General features: G+C 47.1%; 1 protein-coding gene across 4 annotated transcripts in view; it reads right to left on the bottom strand.

Moving 5' to 3' along the window:
- Positions 1–7,248: 7,248 nt before the first annotated feature.
- The window catches only part of sema6a (sema domain, transmembrane domain (TM), and cytoplasmic domain, (semaphorin) 6A), a 70,457-nt gene continuing 55,627 nt past the window's right edge, over positions 7,249–22,078 (bottom strand). For 3 of the 4 annotated variants that reach the window (XM_023836632.2, XM_023836635.2, XM_023836634.2), the window contains 2 exons: positions 20,886–21,020; positions 7,249–10,924 (listed from right to left, as the gene is read on the bottom strand). In XM_023836632.2, the coding sequence (XP_023692400.2) occupies positions 9,798–10,924; positions 20,886–21,020 (1,262 nt within the window). In that variant the 3' untranslated portion in view covers positions 7,249–9,797. The remainder of the gene's footprint in view (positions 10,925–20,885; positions 21,021–22,078) is intronic. The other variant, XM_023836633.2, reaches the window with a different exon arrangement.

Raw genomic sequence — 22,078 nt, 5'->3', positions numbered from 1 at the left:
AGAATTAGATATCCGCCCTAGAGATTGGGGCCCCCACGAGCAGGGGAATACGGCCCCCCAGGGTAACTTGCCGGCCCACACAGCCCTCGGCCCACCGGGAGAATGCCAGATGGCCAGGCTTGCCTACATGCATATAACTTACATAAAGGAATATATCTGCTGGTTTAAAAAACAAATATATCTCTCATTTGTATCCTGCTGGAAAGCTGGTCATATCTCAACCAAGTGAAATAGTACAATAATTGGATATGTAAAACATGTCATTTAAGTCTGACATAAGCATGTGGATTTCTTAAATTTAGGGACCATGTTTTTGGATCCATTATTAAATGTAATCATATCATTGTTATTAACTGGAATTAAACCATTATTAAATTGAATTCTTCTAAATGGTATTAAAATCAGCTCATTCAAAGTATTTATTGTGAGTGGGAAGCCATAAAAATCCAAATAATGTATTTAAGGAGCATTTTTACCTTAAAATTCTTCTTGTCCATTTGCTTCTTGGCACATAAAATCAGAAAACTGCTTGTTCCAAAGTGGGCTTTTCGCGGGCAGCTTCATGTTTTATTCATAGCGCCACTGAGGTAATTTCATTCATTTCTTTGATTTTACCAGCAGTTCTGCTTGATCTTCCTTGGTGGACAGATTGTTGGCTCCTCTCCAGGGAATTCTGACCCAGACTGGCAGCCTTGCTGTCTACCGGACCGACACCCCCCCCCACCACTCCCCCAATGGGACCTTTCCCCAGACCTGGAGGCAGGTGACCCAGCATGCACCTCTCTCACGTGCCCGTGCTTTCGGATGTGTGGGTGTGACCGTGTGCACACAAAGATGGCTATTAAAAGAGCACATTGTCAAGGAACTATGAGCTCATGCCCACGGATTCCAGAGCCAGGAGGCAATTACTGTTTTACCTTTGAGCGTAGAATTGCTTCAGGTTATATCTGGTTGACCGATCAGGCAAATCTGCAAATTACTTTGCATTGTGTTTGAGATGAAAGTTTCTGTTGTAATTGTTCAAGTTTAGAAACGCTGTCTCCCCAGACACACCCATAATTTTTCTTCTCCTAAATACCACGAGCATGTGTGAGATTAGCTGGGGTCGATCGGCCCGGATTGCCCGCATATTCGGAACACCGTACGACCAGAAGGGCAGCTTGGGGGCGTATGTGACGAACAGAGACCCCGTGTTACCATCGCGTCCACTGACGCATCCGCAGCATCGTGTCAGCATAAAGACCAAAAGTGAGATGTGAGCAGGAGCTCAGTGGGGATGGGGGAGGGAACAGGGGTGGTGGGCCTGGTCCCCTGGAGTCTGTGACTCTTTCATCGATTATGGATGATAAGTGGGATGGGGGAGGGGCCGCAGCTGTGAGAGCGGATGACGGCACGTCCGTCTCTTCATCTGTTGTGCCTCGAGCATCCCGATGACCCTCTTTCAGGCCGACCGGTGGGTGTGGGAGAAGACGCTCTTTTCATTCCGCTCACATTAAACCCCCACTTCCAGGTGCGGGGGTGCAAACACGTAACGGCCATTCCGCCGCTAAACATTATGACCAGAATGCATTACGGCAAGGGCCTAGTAGAGAGTTTGATTCTGGTGGGGGGGGGGGGCACAGCTTACTAATTTGAAAGTCAAGATGGGGGGAGGGGCAAATGGATCCAAATTAAATATTGGGGAGGTATACAAGCCCCCCCCCCCAACCCCCCTGGTTCCTGCGTCCCTGCGTTGTGGCTATCTCCTGGTCACATGACCGGAAGAAATGCTGTAGGTTAGGCACAAGCACAAGTGGATGCGTCTCAAACAGGGCGGCTCATGCAGATCTCACCGACCTCTATCCTGACGCCACTCACGCAATTTTGGTGGCTTTCTATAGGGGCCATTGTTATATAAAATCGAAGGGAAGCGGGTAAAATGGGCACCATTCTGGTGGCCCTGTTGTTAGATCCAAAACGATGCAGCACCCATGCCAGAGCAGAACATGCCTGACAGACGTGCGGCTGATGGTTGGTTCGTAATGATGCACAGACCTTTCACCTTTGGCCGAGAGAGAATAAACATCACATTTGTCGCCGCGATCGAATGGTAACATGCTGTGTGCCATCTGTGAGCAATAAGCAAGAGCATGTTCCAATGGTTAATAAAGGATGTCAACGTGAAATGTGGCCATTGGCAGGGTGGCCCTTCTTCTGTGCCACTTTATGCTAAATGGGTGGAGTGAGATTTGCCTTAATGTGTGATTACGCAACGATAAATACTGATCAAAGGATGGGTTTTCGCCATGACATTTAGTTGTCGCATGGCATCAGTCAGAAAATACCATAGAGTATTTGTTTACAGACTGTTACACTCTGTTCACTGCTTGCACAAAGCGCTGTGTTGTTTCTCTGATAGCAACATCACACAAGGGTCAGGCAGAGTTTTTCCTTTGTGGACGCACATGATTCCACTTCAGGAGGTTGTTTCAGAAATAATCCTAGCATCTGCTTTACGAGGAAGCATTAATTGACTCTGGTTTCCTGTGTCCTAGTTTCTCCAGCATGTAAGCTCTTAAAATGCCCTTGTTTTTTCCCTGTAAATGCATTATTTGTGCATGTATCCAGTGAGCTGAGTTATTGCTAATATAATCCTTTAAATACTGTCATATTGCATTAGTCTTCAATATGCATGGATTGTCCATTAATACTCCTTGACAGTCCAATGATCATAATGTACAGTTATAAGGTTTCCCTAACCTTATAAGAATTAAGGCAGTTCTAATCTATCTATCTATGTGCAATAAATTTATTCTATTCTTCTATAAGCAGTCTGACTTAAAATCAATCAGATGTCTTTACACTAAACAATCTCTATTGTGATTTCAACAGTGTTGGAGGTTCATTATTTACCAGAATATCTTTCACCTTTGGTGGTCTCCTTGTCTGTTCTGGGATACTTCCTTATAATAAGGCTTAGAACTGGCAAAAGAGAGTTTTACCTCTGAAGTGTCCAGCTGTGGGGCTGAATTACAGTAAGGTTGGGTCCAGATGGTCAGAAATTATTCTAATGTTGTCCCAATTAGTATATGTCACAGTTAATATGATCACCTTAGAGAATCCTGTGAAGTGATTATCTTAATGACCTGGGGAAGCCTGAAACAAGAACTGAAAGGCACAGAGGTGGTGGAGGTGGCCTGATGCATATTTAGAACAGGAAATGGGGAACCACCAAGGAAAATGTTACATCAGAATGTTATTGTTTAGGGATTCAAATAGAAACTCTGTCAGAAATGGCACCGGCTCCAGGGTTCTGTGAGGTGATAAACTGCAGACAGGCTTCAGCACAAAATATAACATGTCAGATGTGCACCATATTATTTCCACTAAGGAAAAACCAACAGGCAACTTCATTACAATAAATAGAATAAAACTGAATAAAGGTTCACAGTGAAACAGCGGAAGCAGGACAAACCCACAGCGAGAGCCCCCCAGGGGTAAGGACGCCACGTTGAGTTCAGCGTTGAGTTGGGCTGCAGGGCTAAGTTGGAATTCATACAAGACTGTCCATTTACAAGCTCAACAACTAAGCACACAGACCTTGGATGTGCAAGACATCATGGGAGATAATTACCTTTCGGTATTAGTCAATTCACTTAGAAAGTATGTTAAGAACGGAGGTGGGCACAACTCGAAAGTTTGAGTCCTGACAAAAGTAAGGTACTAAAAAGGACAGCAGGTCTTCTGAGGAGCATTGGATGTTTCCATTTTAGCATTTCATCTGGATAATGTTTGCAATGGCAGAGAGTTAGGAGCAGAATGCTGCTTTGGCTGACTTCGTAACATCATGCTGAGAGGTGCAGCGGAATGAGACCCAAGCTGCAAGGTCACAGGCCGCTCCTCTCATTAGCAGGTGGATCTCTTGTGTGGCATGGCCGCATGCTCTTCTCACTCCCAGCACCTTGAAGGGCACAACCTTGCAGACGTTTTTTTTGGCAAGGCACCTTCTCTGTTCACCTCGCACTTATTTTGTTAAAGTCCATTTGAAATCTGTCAGTCCCTCCCTTTCAGGTTTGGACATACCTCCCATTGGAGTTGTCATATTCCCCTTTGATTTCATCATATTTCCCAGACTCCCCTTGGGATTCATCATTCTCTCCTTTCAATCCATTACACACCTCTTTGCATTCATCATACCTCCCTTTGGATTAATTTTATTCCATTTGGTTTTGTCAAACTCCCTTTTGAATTACTTTTTGATTCATCATACTCCCCTTGGAATTTCCCATACTCCCCTTTGGATTCAACATACTCCCTTTTGGATTCATTATACTCCCCTTGGAATGTACCATAATCCCCTTCGGATTCATTATGCTCCCTTTGGAATTTACTATACTCCCCTTTGGATTCATTATATTCCCCTTGAAATGTACCATACTCCCCTTTGAATTCATCATACTCCCTTTGGAACACCATACTCCCCTTCAGATTCATTATACTCCCCTTGGAATTTACCAAGTACTCCATTTGGAATTTACCGTACTCCTTTTTGGATTCATATGCTCCCTTTGGAATTTACAATACTCCCCTTTGGAGTCATCATTCTTCCCTTAGGATTCATCGTGCACTCCCTTTAGATTCATCATTCTCCCATTTGAATTTGCCAAACTCACCTTTGAATTCATCACACCTCACTTTGAATTCATCAAACGTTTTCTCATTTCCCATTTGTATTTATCAACGCCTCATGTGAATTCATCATACTTTCCTTTGGGCTCATCATTCTTCCATTTGACTGTGTCAGACTCCCCTTTAGATTCATCATGGTCCCCTTCGGATTTGTCATAATCCCCATCGCATTTGTGATGCTCCCCAGTGGGATTTCGCGGACTTCCATTTCAGACTCACATTCTGCTCAGAATCCTTTTCTGCTGTTATTTTTATGTTGTTATGCTTACCTTGGACACATTGTGTTGTTCCTCTCATATTTTGATAGTAATGTCAAACTCATACTTTGGTTTCTTGCATATATTAACCTTTCAGTTGTGGGTGGTGACATTACGATAAAGATGTGCAAGTGGGCGCATGATTGTGGCATCGTGGCCCAAACAAGATTGTGACCAAAATTAACTGTGTTCATAGTCTTCTATAGTTACTAAAAAAACAGACATGCTCACCATCAACGTGAACACAACCTCTGCTGGTAGTTAGCAGACACGCACTAGGGCCAGTGTAACAAAGCGGGCTGATTGTTACTTCAGTCTACAATTTAAGTTGTCACTTGTCAGATGGAGCGAAAGTATGACTCATCATTAAAGGGTAGGCTAGGAACTAGCAATCCAAACAGTCTAAACCTCAGCTACACATTGATAACTGTTATTTAGTTCTACTGCTTTTAATTTGAAATAGAACAACATACATTTTCATAGTTGGAAAAAAAGTGTAAATTTCCTTGTTCTTGTGTGACAAACACAATGGTATCATAATGAGCCACAGATTAATGTTAATCAGTTTGTGTAACAATTAATCAACCACACTGCTTATTATCTGACAGAGAAATTTGCTCTGCAACACAAATGTCACATCAATGAGATGATTTTATTAACATGCTGTCCTTTTTAAATTAAAAAACGAGTTACCGTGCATCACAAAAAAAGGCAGAAAGGCTTTGTTTGTGATTAGCACCTGCACTGGTGACAGACTCTGTGTTGGTTTCCTGTGCGACAGTGCCAGCCGTGGTGACAGTTGCTGTTAGTAGCTACACCTAACCTGGTGGAAACAAAACCCTGAGCGAGAAAACAAGTATGGAAAACACGCTCAAAAAGCCTGTGAGTGACGGTCTGCGTTTAATGATGCTGTTCAGTCCTTCATTGCTCAGTGTGTTACAGAGTGCAGTGACACCATAAGCAGTGGACGGGGGGGGCACCAGCTCAGGATCACATGGTCTTACAGGTTCCTCGGTTTGACTGGAAAAGTCCACTGATGACACAGAGGTGCACATGACTAAGTGCTCCTGCGGCCTCGCCGGGAACGAAGGCTTCTGCCAAGACCGACCAGACACTGCCATCAGATCACATGACACCCCAAAGGAATGTTCCACGTGGTGTCCAAGGTTCTTTTCAACCGGTGAGAATGTAGCTGCCATTTTTCACAGTTAAATTCCCAGCTGGAACATTGATTCAAACCCCTCAATCTATTGCCTTTGTATAGAAAAGAACATGCTTAGAACATCCTTGCTATTCTCGATTCGAAGACCATGTTGTATCTAGATGACAGAGGAAGGGAAGCTGAACACATCTTCTGAGAAGATCCAATGTCTAAGGGTCCTTGAGTCACCTGGGCAGCCACACTGGAGGCCTTTTTAGTGCTGGCAAGTGTTCCTGGCTGATGTTCTCCTATGTCTTCTGGTCCATTAGGCCGTTGAAGGGGTCGGTCACAGAGACCCCCAGTTTGATGAGCGGCAGTGACCCGTATGTGAGCCCTGCTTGACGGCCCCTATGGAGACTGGCAGCACAGACGTGCGGCCTGTCAGGGGCAGACCACATGGGAGGCGGGCTTGCAGCTCTGGGTATATGACAGGAAGGTGTGTTTCTCTCTATCTCAGCCAGGAAAGCATGATCGGACATGTTGACACTGTCCAAAATCAGGACCGTACCGAAGACCGAGCCCCTAATGGCTATCACGCTAATGTGGGCTTCATGCGGGGCACGACGAATCTTTACTTAGCAAATACCACTGTGTTGTATAAGCACTGGGTTCAACTGAAACAAACAAAATATCTTGGTTCAACAAGTAAATAAAATGACCTATGTGAGACATGGAAGATACAGAAAGAGAGGAAGACCAAGACTGCATCAGCAGGGTGCACTACATTTCACTGTCAGGGGTGTTTTTTGTGATCTCAGATTTTTCTGACACATCCACATCATCTGATAAAGCTTCTAACGAAAAAAAAAAATCTGCTGAAAGTCTCCAGACCGATCATTATCAAACCATTTGTTATTGTAGAAAACAAAAAAACCTCTGCACTACAATCAAGTTCATGTTGGTTTCCTAGCAAACAGGACCTACATACATCAGATAGCTTTCTCCTGGTTATCTCAGGCCTGTTTTGTTCTGGAAGTATCAGCATTCGAGGTGAAATTGCTGCCTGCAGGAAACAGCACTGGCCTGTCACTTTGTGGAAGCTCGAGTGCTCAGGTGACGAGGTGGCCATTTTTAAGCAGGATGCACAAGAGGTAGAAACCAAGAGGCGGGAGAGACGTTGGATGTTTTTATCACCGTGTGGATTTATTAAAGAGAATTTCTTTACAACATACATTTAGCTGTGAATCAGATGTTAAGGAAGTGGAGAGAACAGCAAAAAACCTTGAGACGTCACAATATTTTACAAGCGTACAAATCATAGGCTGCTGGGGAATGGGTCGTCGTTACACCAAGCAGGGTGCAGCAAGAGTAAAAGACAAAGGCACAGCAAAGAGCCACACACCCCCAGAAATGGCCAGGGGGGGCCAGCTGCACCCTCCAAAGGGCGTGGGGACTAGCACCCCCTGACCAACTACACCTGTCCTTGCAGTCATACCCCATTAATATCTATGTACAGCTGAAGTCCATCCTCATATTTGCCAACTTTTGTGTTTGGGGCGATAAGCAGTCATTGTCCTGCATCTCACGGCAAAACACGGGGGCTCTATCAAGCTGAAAAGGGTCGTAGAAAGAAGAGATTGGGTGAATATATACGTCTCTCAATAAATAAAATGTACTCTATTAGTACTACAAATATCACGCTACAAACTGTTATTCACAGTGGCCCAGCGCTGAGACACAATCGTCGTCCTCTCCCTCTGAAATTGTCCTACACATCCCTGCATCTCATTCAATGGTACTCATGGGAACTCTTCTCCTTCACTTCATGGTACATAGGTTCAAAACGCTGCCCCGTTCCACTCTGGCTCGATACACGCCGCCATGGCAACCTTCTGAAGGTTAAGAAGCTTAGCTTTGTACATAACGCTACAGGGTGAGCCTGACCCTCTCACTCAGTCGAAATGTCTGGCTGGTACATTTCAAAAACCCAAATAAACCCGATCAGCTGATAAAACTCTTTAAAAGACACTGACATTGAGTTAATTTATTAAAAGAAACTAATTCAACATTATAATATGTAAACATATTTTTAAAAAGGGTTTAGTTTTATAGGGGGAGTCTTCACTATGCAGGAACCAGCCTGCTACCGTTGTCTAGGGATGAACTTTTTATCCTTAACACTAGAGACCGGCATCTCTTTCCAGTACTGAATAACCGTTATGTTTCCTTACTGCAGTGCAGCAACCAGACACAAGGAGGCAATAGCAAGAATGTACATTAATCTCTCTATCAAATAGCAAAAAAAATAGGAAATGATGAATGAAAAAAACAAACACCCACAACATTGTCGACACTTTCCAGCACAACAAAATGGCCGCCTCAAGCACATCATTGGCACAATCAAAAAACAAAACGAAAAAAAGAGAAATCACAAGTAATGATGAGGGAGGGAGAGAAATGCCCCACCCACTCCCGAATATTCCTAGGGATTGGAGTTACGGTAACATCTACATTCTTTACTTTTGCTTTAATCGGACGAGGGAAATATCGTCAAAAACTACGAGGAGACATATTTAACAGCTAGAGAAATCCTCACTACTCAAGTGTAAGGCACAAATTTACAGGTGGAAGGAAAGACACTGTTTTACAGATGGAGCCGTTTGACAGGGCAGGGGGGACACAGCATGCGTGCACCCCCGGGGCAGAGTGCTGACCTGCACACAGTCATTTTCTGTGGTATTCTTTAAGTGGATGTTAGCTGCTGCTTCTGCGATCATACATGCAAAACTGAACCTGCACAGGAATGAGCCACAGTGTTAAGATGGGACCGTGACCAAGGCGGGCATGTGTTTGTGTGGGTGGGGGTAGGTGGGGGGGGGGGTTCCTGCGATGTCCGGCCGTTTGGGAGATTCGGCCGCACCCTCGTGGGTCCCAGCTCTGCTACAGAGCCACCTGGCACAGGTTAATAAATATCCCCTCCTTCCAGAGGTCACGCGTGTGTCGAGAGTCTGGGCCTGGCACAGTCAGTGGGCCTGTTTGACAAAAAACTGGCTCCAGTTTAATGACTTTAAATAATTTCACACTCGATTAATTAATATTAAAAGGTTTTTTTTCTCTTCTGAGCCTAAAAAAATTGTGTTTCTTTTATTTTCTCAAAAGCACTTATTAAATAATAAATACAACAAGTTAGTACAAAGAGTCATACGTGTTATTGAGTAACCAGTACACTAGCAGGTTAGGCCTTGCGCCCTAACCGAAGTAGATGGTGATTCTGTGGCTGCTCGCCGTAACACTGAGAGACGTTTTCACAGTTTTCCCGCACAAAGTCAACTCCCGGCCCTGTCCTGAACCCGCGCTCGAGCGTGCCGATGTGGCTCTGTCCTCGGCGCTCGGCACACGACTCCAGGTCCATCAAAGCTGAGAGCTTTTGGCAGTCAACACGTCATGAAAAGCTCATTTCCACCGGGTCACCGTGTTGAACACAGTCCGGCAGGTCCGACTCGCACGTCTCTGAGGGACGGCGCTCTCCTACGAAGCCGAAACGCTGTTGCAACAAACGTTCCACGTTTTCCAGGAACTGAGATCCAATATCCTGAGCTCAACAACCATCTCATATATATTTATATATATATAGGTATATTTAAAAGGAAACTTTAAGGTGTGTTGCATTTGCTGTACAATGACCACAAACGAAGGTGTATGCCATTGTATCACCGCCGGCATGGGAAGCCTTATGTACACGAGTCGCTCGACTTCATGTTTGTGGACAGGGCCGCCAAGGCCGGCTTGGGGGGCACGTCCGGCTTCAGGTGTTTGGCCCCCATGCGGGGCAGAGAGCCGCAGGAACTGATGCTCTGCTGCCGGGACAGGGAGACGGCCTGAGCCGGGGTAGTCACGTGCATGGAGTCCACCCGCTGCGGCGCCGGTGGGGGGCTCTCCAGCCGGCCGAAGCTGTGCTTCCTGGCCAGGTGTGAGGAGTTGGACGAGTTGGTGTTGTGCTTCTTGAGGTTCTTGGGCTGGGCGCCGTGAGCGTAGCCCCGCTTGTACTCGTGCCCATAGACGGACGAGTGCACCTCCAGCCGCTTGCCCATCTGTGGCACGGGGGGCGGCATGGCGAGGGAGGCCTCCCTCTGGGGCACGCGGGGCGGCAGGCCATCGCTCTCGGCCAGGCCCAGGTTGTGGCACGGGCTTTTCAGGGACTTGTACTCTAGGGTGGCCGCCTGGTCATCCGGGCCCAGGGGACCTAGATCGACCCGTTGGGGCTGCTCCACGTACTCGTGCTGGTAGGCCTGCTGGTGCTGGGGCAGCGGGAGCACCACCACGCTGGGGATGTGGCCCGGTGAAGCCCGCAGGGGGAGGTCCGTGGAGATAACCGGCGAGCCCATGGGGCCCAGGTCCATGGTGCAGGCGTTGATCAGGTTCTGGTTCCTCTCCCAGTCCCGGCTGCCACGGCTGGGCTTGCGACGGGGCTGCATTGGGGTGGACTCGGGCGTGGGCAGAGCGGCCAGGTCCAGGTGCTGCTGGTCCGCCTTGATCAGCACCTTGGTGCTCGGGCCCGCCAGGCGGCCGCTGTGCATGAGAGGCGTGAGGACGGCTTCAGGCCTCCCGTCCTTGGCCTGGGTCTCGAACAGCCCCGTCAGCTTGGTGACGCTGTTCATGGAGCCTCTCCGGGAGTGCGTGGCGTCCTTGTCCTTGCGGCCAGGGAGCTCCAGGTCACGCCGGCGGTGGTCGCACACGCAGTACACCACGATGCCGGAGAAGAGCGCGCCCATTGCGAAGGCCAGGATGACGGCGACGGCCAGCAAGGTGACAGGGACCAGCTGGTCACGGCCCTTCTGGTAGCTCTCCCGGATCACGCCTGCAAGACAGAGACGGTCAACAGATACGGTCACCGTTCCGCCGCTTGCTCACCCATTCCACGCCGTTCCGAAAGAGCCTGAATTTGCATCCTGGGTGACTAGCAAACAGTCTCATCTACCTTAGGGACAGAAAGAGGGTTTTTATTGCTTAACAGTCCATGCCGATATTCAGACTCACAAAACAAGTGTGACAATCGACTATCTGTGATCTTTCTGTGCCATCTGCGTGACACCCTGTAGGTGAAGTGCATTCCAGCATGGCGACATGGCTCACAAAGTATCCATTGTCCATAATCGCACCCGAAACCGCGCCACACAGACCCACCAGCAGGGGTCCTCGCACTGATTGTTTTCTTCACTGGTGTCAAGGTGACGATAGAGCTTTAGAAAAAATGTAATCAATTTATAAGACGACACTTTTTATGAGGGTGGGGAGGGGGGGGAGTATTAAAATGGTGAGAAATGGTGATAAAGATTCATCGCTTTGGAGAGGGAAATATAAAAAGGGTGTGTAATGTGTAAAAACAAACGGCTACTGATGGCGGGTGCTCTCCGAAATGAAGACGGGCATCACGCTACCGATGGCAATTACTGCCACAAATGGAAACTGCTTCCTTCCATGTTCTGACCCAGATCGACAGCCCCCCCGAGTCAGCGGGCCCTCTGCAAAGCATGAAGTCATGATTCGCCCGTCTTCTGTGACATCATACCGATGGCGGAGCGAGATTAGTCTCGGACAGTGTGGCGCAGGCAGTGAACGAGGCCTTTGAAGCGTCCACATCAATATCCTATGGCCATTATCTGTCCTTGCTTCAGCTTTTATGTGCACGGAGCCCCCCCTTAACCCCATTAACATTCCTCGTCTTACGATTTCTTTCTTTGCCTAAAAGGGAATTTCACTCTTCAAAAACCCTGCAGTCGCTTAAAATCATATGATAGTGTGATACCATTTGGCCATATTACAAAACAGATGTAAACTATATAAATTTTCAAATGTAAATGCATGTGGTTCTACATAAAAAAACGGCTATCTTGAATGTGAAATGTATTTTAAGCATCTAATTTTCCACGTCTCCGTTTCCAAAATGGTTTCATATGCTTCCTTGAGCTTTCGGAAGGGTAGCTTAGCAGGAAAATAAACCTTTTGACATGGAATCTGTTGGACTTAATGGCCAGCAGTGTGGTTTGAAGATGAGGTTTCAAGTTTAAAGGGAAGCAGCTTTAAGTATGACAGAAGCCAGTCCCCTGGCAGAGAAATCAGAGAACCCTGGAGCAGGACGACAGCATAATCCTTAAGGAGGGGGCGGGTTGGGGTGTACTGCTGCGGCGGGAGGTGGGGGCTTGCTTGCGGTGGGACTGAGGCCTCTAATACCCTCTGAAGCCTGGGGCTCAAGTCGAACACAGGCTCCTGTCTGGAAGAGATGCAGGGCGACATAAACACAGCCGCCCCCAGCCCCGCACACGTTGCCTCAGACCTTTGAAGATTTCCATCTTTCATCTCTGAAGTCAATTGTTTCTCATCTTGACTTCAAAAGGGGGGAGGGGGGGGGGGGTGGTGGCGCGCGGACATAAAGGACGTTACAGCGGAGCAGGCAGCTTTCACGCGCGACAGAAAATGTGGGTCACCGTGGCTTCCGTCTTCCAAAGACAGCGAGCTCCGCATAAAGACTCGTAGATGGACGATTACCCCCATTTGCCGAGGCCGCCCTGGGATACGGGGCATCGGAACCAGGAGCGAACCAGACGCGTGTTAGCGTGGAGACCGCGATTACAGCCGTATTTATCACTCTCCGTACTAATGCCTTCATCTGGACCTGTCACAGCATTGCCGTCTCAGTCTAAATATTAGCATGATTATTCCTGCGGAAGGTACCAAAATCAGTGGCGCGGGGGGGGAGGCGCACTCCCCCAGCACATGCCCGACGCTCGCGCTCACACCTACGACGACTCCCAAAAGTGTGAATGTTCTCACACGAATTCCCCGTCTGCCTACCGACACTGGCTCCTTTGTGTGCACAGACATCAAAGAGCGCCATTACGTTATAACAAGAGCTTTCAAGCACGGTAACCTCTGACTGGGCCGCTGCATTTGAAGGCACTGCCCGTGGATAGATGAAAAAAAAAAGGCAAACGATACGATCTCAAAATCACGGCAAAATGGGCAGGGCCACGTGTCACAGTGGCTGGATGAAAAATGGGAGATGGGTGAGATATCTACGTGATAGACTGACATGCTGTGAAACCGGGGGTGGGGTGGGGGGGGTCTCCTTTTGGTCCTTGTGACTAATGCTAGTGATTAATGTTGAAAGGCCTGTTTAGATTAAATACTGAGGGCTGGGTTGCCCCTTCAGACAAATAACCTTTTGTGCCATCACAGTCTGGGTGGATTTTGCAGATCCAGTACACATGGCTGAAGCGGGCAAAACCAAAACCGAGGCCATGTCCCTATATCTCTTTAGATCAGTGTTTCCCAATCCGGTTCTTGCGGACCTGCAGACAGTCCACGGATTTTGCTCCCTCCTAGCTCCTGTAGCAAAAATGTCGACTGTCTGACAGGGGGCTGGAAGGGAGCAAAAATGTGGACTGTCTGCAGGTTCCCAAGGGCCGGGTTGGGAAACACTGCTTTAGATCAAAGCCTTCGAGGGACGCTGCTGACGGATATGGTCTTCACCTTCTCCATACTCTTCACATATTTGTATATATACACATTTATCAATTTAAAAGATAATTATCCAAAGCAACACACAACTGAGAAAGCAGGAGCACAGTCTTATCAAGGATCGGGGGCAAAATCCAGAGTGTATTATATCATTATTCTCCATGTACTCCTCACATCATGATCTTCACATTCTCCCCGTACTTCTTACTTCATGATCTTCACATTCTTCCATGTACTTTTCACTTCATGATCTTCACATCATGATCTTCACATTCTCCATGTACTTTTTCCTTCATGATCTTCACATCATGATCTTCACATTCTCCATGTACTTTTTCCTTTATGATCTTCACATCATGATCTCCACATTCTCCATGTACTTTTTCCTTCATGATCTTCACATCATGATCTTCACATTCTCCATGTACTTTTTACTTCGTTATCTTCACATTCTCCATGTACTTTTTACTTCATGATCTTCACATTCTCCATGTACTTTTTACTTCATGATCTTCACATTCTCCATGTCCCTTTCCTTCATGATCTTCACATTCTCCATGTACTTTTTACTTCATGATCTTCACATTCTCCATGTCCCTTTCCTTCATGATCTTCACATTCTCCATGTACTTTTTCCTTCATGATCTTCATATTCCCCACGTACCTTTTATTTTATTTCATTTTTTCACGTTCAGTTTAGTTCACTGCTTTACTCTTTTTACGTTCTGTAATAATTTCATGTTTTGTGCCTAGATCTGTATAATAGCGATTACATGCATATCTACAAAAACTTAATTTATACATAAGTAAGGGTAAAATGATATTGTGTGTTTTGATAATCTTATCAAAGGAACACTGTGTGAATGGCTGTCAGAAGAGCATACTGAGTAGCATTCTCTCTGAGGGAGTCTCTCTGGTACTTTTGACAACAGAGGCACAAAAAGGAATATTTCTCAGTGTCACGCATTTTTCCTTCTTTAGAAATCACTGTTGCCTCCACTTGTGCAGATTCAGCCTTTGAATTTGTCTTTACAAATCAGCTGCTTTTCAGAGCAGCAGAAGAACACAAAGACGGGACGACAGGATGGTCATTATTTTTCCAAGGAGAAAACATTATTTGAATTTTTCTGGGTGACACCAGACAGACTGCGAGAGCTGGTGAGCACACGGACAATTAGCTGAGGAGAGAAAACAGAACAGGTCAGAAACAGAAGCCCAGCACTGTAGCAGATACGTTCCTGTTTTTAAAGGTCTGTTTTCGAGTGTCAGACGCTCTGCTCCCTTAAGGCCTCCAGAATATGTACTCATTCAGTCCAATATATGTAAAAGTTTAATGTTTTGGCCATAAAAAATGGCTTGATTTATAATGAGCGACGACGTGTTGCTTTATCTGAGAAACGGTTAACCCCAAAAATACCCTTTCTTTCCTGACTGACACGAGACCATAGTGATGAGATGGCTAAAGTTCCAGACTCTCAGCTAGAGGCTGTGCTTTGGCAGCCACACTGCTCTTGTACTGAAAATTGTGCTTTGGTTTGATGGTCACGCTGAATAGAATCCATTGTGCCTGACAAATTCGGGACACAGAATAAATACTCTTATGAGAAATACAGCTGGAAAATTGTGAGGAACGACTTAAATGTCTATGTTATTACAAAGGCTGAATACACTAAGGGAAGCGACCATGTGAACACAGGCATTAGTGTTCGTTTAGCTGCGAGTTTAACAGAGGACGTTTTTTGCTTCTTTAAACTGTTAAATGCTTTCTCTCTTCCGTGCCGCTGGAGTCATTGTTGTGTTTGTAATATATTTTGCAACAGTCGAGATTTAAAAGGGGAAACAAATCAAGAGAGTAATCATTGATATGTTCCTGTTTCCCACCAGTAACAGCAGAAATTATTTACAATGGCTTTAGTCTGCATCAAATAATTATCAAAGGTCATTTCTCACACCTGGTAGGAGAACGCGAGCAACTTCCTCACTGGATGAAGGATTCCCAGTCATGTTGCTGAAAGATGTGAAACTGTGTCTTTTGGGTAGCAGCAACAGAAAGACGACCGCTGTGATAATGCATCAGAGGAAGGCAACGTGAAAGAACACATCCGTGTCCCGATATAACAACAAATATCACTGACGCACGAAACACAAATGAGAAAAAACGGTCAGCATTACTTGAAGTTCTACTTGAAATCTTCCGCTAATCCCCAATAGCAGAAAACCTTCCTATGCAGTTATTTTGGGTATCTGTTGACGCAAACAGGCCACATCTCAGCACCTCACCTCTCCTGGCTTCTAACCCCGCTGGCCACCGCACCTTTCCCTCAGTCCCCCACACCTTCTCATCTTCCCCACGTTCCTCCTGATGTGCAGACGCCTCAGTGCCATCACTCCTATATCCACAGGTGAGGTATTTGTCCTTCAGAGTAATAAAACACGTCTATTTGTGGTTTTTTTAGCATGGGAATTCCAACCTATAATTCCCACGGGGAGCATTTTGACATCAAAGACACCACGAGATTTGGTGAACCACCAACGTGGAGGGACTGACTTTCATTTAATCACACAGTGAGGCACCCAGGAATGTGTTGCTGAGTGTTAATACTGGGTCCGAAAAATATCGATTTCCAGAGTGCATAAATTTAACTGTCCACAGACTCCCCGCATAAATTTTAAACTAAGTGAGAAAGTAAGTTTTTCAGAAAGCCTGGAGGCAGCTCCCCGTTCAGGAAATACAAATTTTTGAAATGAATATGAAATGTCCTGTTGATGGTAAAGTAGACTTAATATAATTTGTAATTCCACTCAAATTCTTCTCCATCTCTGCCAACTTCCATCCTCTTGGATGCTCAGTTATCTCTCCCCATTAATGGCTTGTTGAAGCTCATTAGCACAGACCTGACCAAACATAAGCCCTCATGAATGGGATGAATTCAAGATTCAAAATTTACAGTCCACCCCAGCATTGTTCTTATCAACCATCATCTCAGGTAAGGGTTCCTCGTGAGATACGAGAGAAGAGCATATATCTCATCCTAATTCTGCATTTTTTCTCAGCTCACGGTTTTTTGAACTACAGAGAATGTTCTGAACTTCTTTGTGAAGACGACCACAAACCACCTGCTCGGCTTCTCCTAAATAACCACTCTGCTTAGTATTAGTCAGCCGGAACCAGATGTTTTCTGTCTTCAGCTAAGCTGTTCACAGGCTCCCAGCCCCAACCCTAGCCTATCCCTACTGATCCAGAGTGTGGCCCCCAGATCTCCCACTATTCATCACCTCCTGAATAAACACCTCCCAGTTTGCCTCCCAGCTCCCCCCTGCCTTCAAGAGTTCTTTGTTTAAATCCCCTAGAACCAGGGTGCTGTCACATAAAAGCAGTAAGCAAGACCTGGGTCTTCCATAACATCCTCTGCAAAGATCTGAAAAATCCAGCTGTTTCCTATGACCGTCTCTGCTCCGACCCCCTGTCGCATGCCTTGGAGTCCTTCCCGCCTGGACCGCAGAAGCTCCCATCTGGCTGGCGTCTCTGGCTCCGCAAGAACACCTTCTGCCTGTCTAATTTTCATCCACTCTGCATATTCACTTCACACCTCTCTTCATCTTACCTTGTTCTCCATAAAGTTTCAAAACACCAACTGGCTTGAGAACTTGACAGTATGTTGTAAAACTTGGCCGGACCATTCTGAGCTTAGTGCTGCCTACCTAAAAAGTCTAAGATCTCACCTTATGACCCCAGATCTCTGAGCCCCATCAATGTCAGTTGTTACCCTACCTTTGATCGCACTGGCTAAAGCACAATTAAGGCACATGCTAGTAAATTGTGTAGCTCATATAAAAATCAGTTTAGCCCTTATAGGACTCAGCCAGGGCTATTTATACCACTGCAGGTAAGTGCATAAAGTCAATAAATAATCCAATTTGCAGCCTTTGTTTCATTAAAGCATTCTAATAAGCAATTTATTTGAATATTGTTATTCTAACGCTGTGTCCTCTCCTTTAATTTGAATTCAGTCTCTTATTTATGGGAGCAGTTTCAAAATAAACTAGCAAACTAATAGTAAAATGTAGTACAATGTGAGCTTTACTCACTGCCAGGGTCATTATTTGCGTTTATATTTCCGTTTATTTTTATATAACGGCCCTTCCCAGCACAGTTACCCCAAAGCACATCACAGAGATTCAAAGAACAACATCACTGGAAGATATAACAGCTTATGTTGTACAGTAGTAAAAATCTTGAGCGGAAAAAGCCAGAAGACAACAGAGGAGTGAAGAAAGCCCGCGGGGGTCCGAGCCCACCCCCTCCCTGGGAAGCACAGGCCGCCTGAGCACAATTCAGGAATCTGTGGATGTTATTTGATGTAAGTTCAGAGCAGAGCGCTGTTCGCCACTGTTAGCTATTAGGTCAGTGAGCAAAGTCGTCACTAGTTTCACAGCTTAAGAAGTGCCTTCCGTTTAAAATCGTGGACTGTATTGAGGAAGGCTTCAAATATGCTGCAGCTTTGGTAGATTGTTTGAAAATGTGCACATTGCCACATGTTTCCAGTGAGTCTGAAATGAACTGCACCAGCAGGAAAGGAAGAGGCTCTAAGGACATGAGACAGGAATGAAATGAAGCAGAATCCAGCATCGGGGAAGACAATCGTAAACAAGATCAAAGGAAAATAAATTATATAAGAAAAACATGAATTTTGTGCTAATAATCTGTGTGTTTTCCTCCGTTAACAGCAGATGGAAATAGATCCCCACCTTAAGCTAGGTATCTGTTATTTGTTGCTCTGGAAAAATTTATTTCTAAGGAAAACATACCGTAGTTTTGATCTCCCACAACAGGTGATCTTTATCTGTCTCTGACAATTTTTCCACCAATATGTGACTCAGGTCATGCTTCATAGGTTGGTACAGAAAAGGAATGAAGTAAAGCTGAAATCTCCACAGGATGGTCAACATTTAATTTGAACGCTCGCAGCGTTCGGTCGAAGCTCCCTCAATTCCAGCGCCTTGATGAACACTTCAATACAACGTGTGCGCTGCAGCTGATCAGCGATGAGAAACAGACTGCGTTCCCACCAGCATTTTCATGATGCAATAACCCAGAAATCAAAGCACCTAGAATATAGAAATAGGAATTGCATAACGTCTTGGCATATGTAAAAATAACAGTGTCTGTTTAATAGAAGAGTAAACTTTTAGAAAAAAACAAGACTCCAAAAATCCCTAAACCGGAAAACAAACCATGGAGGCCTGTTGGTCTATCAGTCACTGGGTTCTCCGTGAATGACTGCAGACGTCATAAAAGCCAGGGCAGTGGGATTAAGGGTGTGGAAAAGAGACGGAGCGATAAGACTGCTGGCGCTTTCAGATGCAGGCCGCAAACCCACCTCTGCTGTGAAACACACACGACCACACCCAGAGAGAGACCGCTGCAAAGGGGCAGAGTTAGTGGGAAACAGCAGCTGTGAAGCGAGCAGACCACTGAGGGCAGTTTCAGGGGCGGTCTACAGGCGATGGGGTCAGCACACAGAGAGGGGAGAGAGGGAGACTCGGGCAGTTTTTCTCTATGGACCTATAAATTAGAGACACATAGGCAGACAGGGGAACGCCCACAGGTCGGCTGAGGGGGGGTGGGGAGGTGGGGGGGGGGAGCATCCGCAGACAGGGAATAGAATACGACATCAGTTTGGTAGGGATGGTCCATAAATATGGTCAGTAATACAGTGAGATCACAGAAGGTACAGCCTTGGAATGGTGCATCCTGACAGATGAGACCCTGTGGAAGGGAGAGAACGCACAATGGCAGCAGATGGTCGTGGTGGGGGGCAGGGGGCAGGGGTCTTGCTGAGGGGCGAGGGGGGCGGATTCAGGATCGCGCAGAGAGAGGCATCTAGACATGCCAGGGCTCAAATGTATTGAGAAAACAGAGCTGAGATCGAGTGCGATGGAGGAGCATGTGCGGATACACGTGTGACTGAATACTCGACACATCTCAACATTCTGTCGAAGTTATTTTAGTGCCATTCAGCTCATTATATCACATATAGGAAGGATGGCTTCTCTAATGGTTGACTGTTTAGTGGTCTTTTGGCTGGGGTAGATTTCACTGTAGCCTATGCTACGTGCTAATGTACAACCATATCATTACTGCAGCCTATCCAGTGGGCTCCTGGAATGACTCTGGTGCTAATGCTAATGTATGATGTGATGGTTTTTGCTGAGTTATAGGTGTAATAGCAGGACAGAGTCCCTGCCGGGCATACGAGCTGAATGCAGGCCGTGCTATGTGGTAGCATTAGCGTGTGCGCTAATGAGTCCGAGCTCGGAGCTGTGGAGGAGGAACATAGGCTTCGCACTGTTTTCAGAGTACATGTGACCACTGACGGAGCGAGGGGACCCCGCATGCAGCTGGATGGAGACCAAACACAACAGGAAGGGACCTGAGGCGAGCTGGGCCGCTCCACGCGGGGAAGCCTGTTCAGCAGGCAAGAAGGCACGAGCGTGCGGGGGGAGGGGAGGGGGCGTCCACCGCAAGCCATGCCACGCACTCACGGAAAGCCACACGCGCACACGCACACGCGCACACGCACACGCCAGCCACGTGGCCACGGCAACCCAAAGGCAGAAATCAAGACGCAGAAGCAGCGAGTCCTTGAGAACGTTGAAATCAAAAATAATCGAAATACCCAACAAAGCCTTGCCCAGAGAATGGCCGTACCCCCCTGACGGATCGGGCCAGGGGGGTAGGGCGGTGATGCCACTGAACGTGGTGCGAGCATGCAGTCATCTCTGCCGCCATTGTGCCAGTGTCACGGTGTCACCGCTGACGGCTTCCAGCTCTGAGCTCCGCTCCGCCTCGGCTGACAGACACGTGATCCGGGCTGTAGACTCATCATGTTACCGCGGTATTAGGACCAACTAATGAGGGGTCTGAACGCAGACGCCACATTGGCCTTGATGGAATTTTATGACGGTTAATCTAATAAAAGGGTCGTCATCTGGAGGGGTCAACCCCTATTTATATGGGGCCTGTCCCAGGGTGACCTTGAGACAGGGACTGGAACGGCTCTCGCTGTCACGTCACACATGACGGAGATGGCCCGCTTCACCCCGGCACAGAAAAAAAAAACGTCATTTTCCAATTGGTAACTGTAACAGCCTGGACTTTATGGCTCCCGGAGGCCTTCACGGACAGCGTTTTAATAAATCTCTCGTCTGACGGGGCGGCCATGAGCTGGACAGCTGGAAGCCAACGTGGTGACCCTCTTCCCTGCCACAGGAGGGCGCCCCTCCATTCCAAGGCTCACCGTTAGCGCTCTGCTGGTCCTCCGCCGACACGTAGGGGTCTCTCTGATCTGTGGGCGCGGGGCGGTCGTCTGGGTCGGCCACGTGGGGGCCGCCGAGGGCTCCTCGTGCCGGGAGCTGGGTCGCTGTGGGGGCGCCTGCCAGGTACAGAACAGGTTACACTCCTTCATACTCAGAGGTGCTGGGGGGGGGGGGGGGGGGGGGGGTGAAATTTCACGGCAGGGAAGCTCCAGGTGAGCAGCCCGACCCTCCGCCCTGTGCTGACGGCTGTCTCAAAAACAGATTTCTGTTTTTCCCTTTATTGTGCCGGAGAAAAGCAGTGTCTTCCCCAGTGTAGGGGTGCCCACCACTCTCGCCCCCGGCCCAGAATGAAAGCGGCGGCATGGTGACTGTAAGCTGGCGAGCAGCTGCCCAAACTTCAACTGAACCACCAGCTACAACCTGATATGCGTCACCGGGCTGTGCCTTCCTCCCGCTTTCTTTCCGACCTCCATATTCCATGGAGCCACTGCCCCCGAAGCTAAACACTCTGCTTCCCCTGGAAGCCCCTGGATTCTGGTGTCGCTCTGCACCGGCTCGCCTACTCGCGTAACCTTTTTAATTATATCCAGGTCTCACTCTCTTATTATGATTTAATAATTGATTTAATAACTGAGACTGGATGTACAGCCGGCTGTTTAATGCCACTCCAGTTTCAGTGAGCTGAGTGAAAGTGGATTACAAATTAACCAACGATGAAATCTCTTTGCACGTCGAGCCACATGAAAAAAAGTCCACTGGTTCCTCCACAAAGCAGAAAGGAGCTCCTCGCCAAACGGCCACGTCTATCAAATTTTTATTTTTGCAAAACTTAATGTTTGTGTCCTCCACTGTCTCCGATGTTTAGCATCAGCATTCAGTGATTTTAATCCGCCCCCCATCCCCAATGGCAAATGAGCAGAAGAAGGGAGGTGTCTCTCCCATCCAGGCCGTTACATGTCGCTCGTTCTCCCTGCTCCAGCCCGTCACGCTGGCGGGCTGCTCCGGTAATTAACGTCTCACATTCAAATCTGAACTTCTCAACCGAACGTCAGCTGAACTCCGTAAAACACGTGTGGCAGGGCTGGGACTGTGTGTAAGTTGTGGGGGGGGGGTGTTTGGGGGGGTTGGTAGATCTGAAGCTGTCGCCCCCGGTCTGCCGCGTGCCACAGTACCC

This window comes from Paramormyrops kingsleyae, chromosome 2, assembly GCF_048594095.1.
Source record: "Paramormyrops kingsleyae isolate MSU_618 chromosome 2, PKINGS_0.4, whole genome shotgun sequence".
NCBI classification, from domain to species: domain Eukaryota; kingdom Metazoa; phylum Chordata; class Actinopteri; order Osteoglossiformes; family Mormyridae; genus Paramormyrops; species Paramormyrops kingsleyae.
The sequence above is the reverse complement of the archived record's forward strand: the minus strand, read 5'-3'. Positions and strand labels throughout refer to the sequence as shown.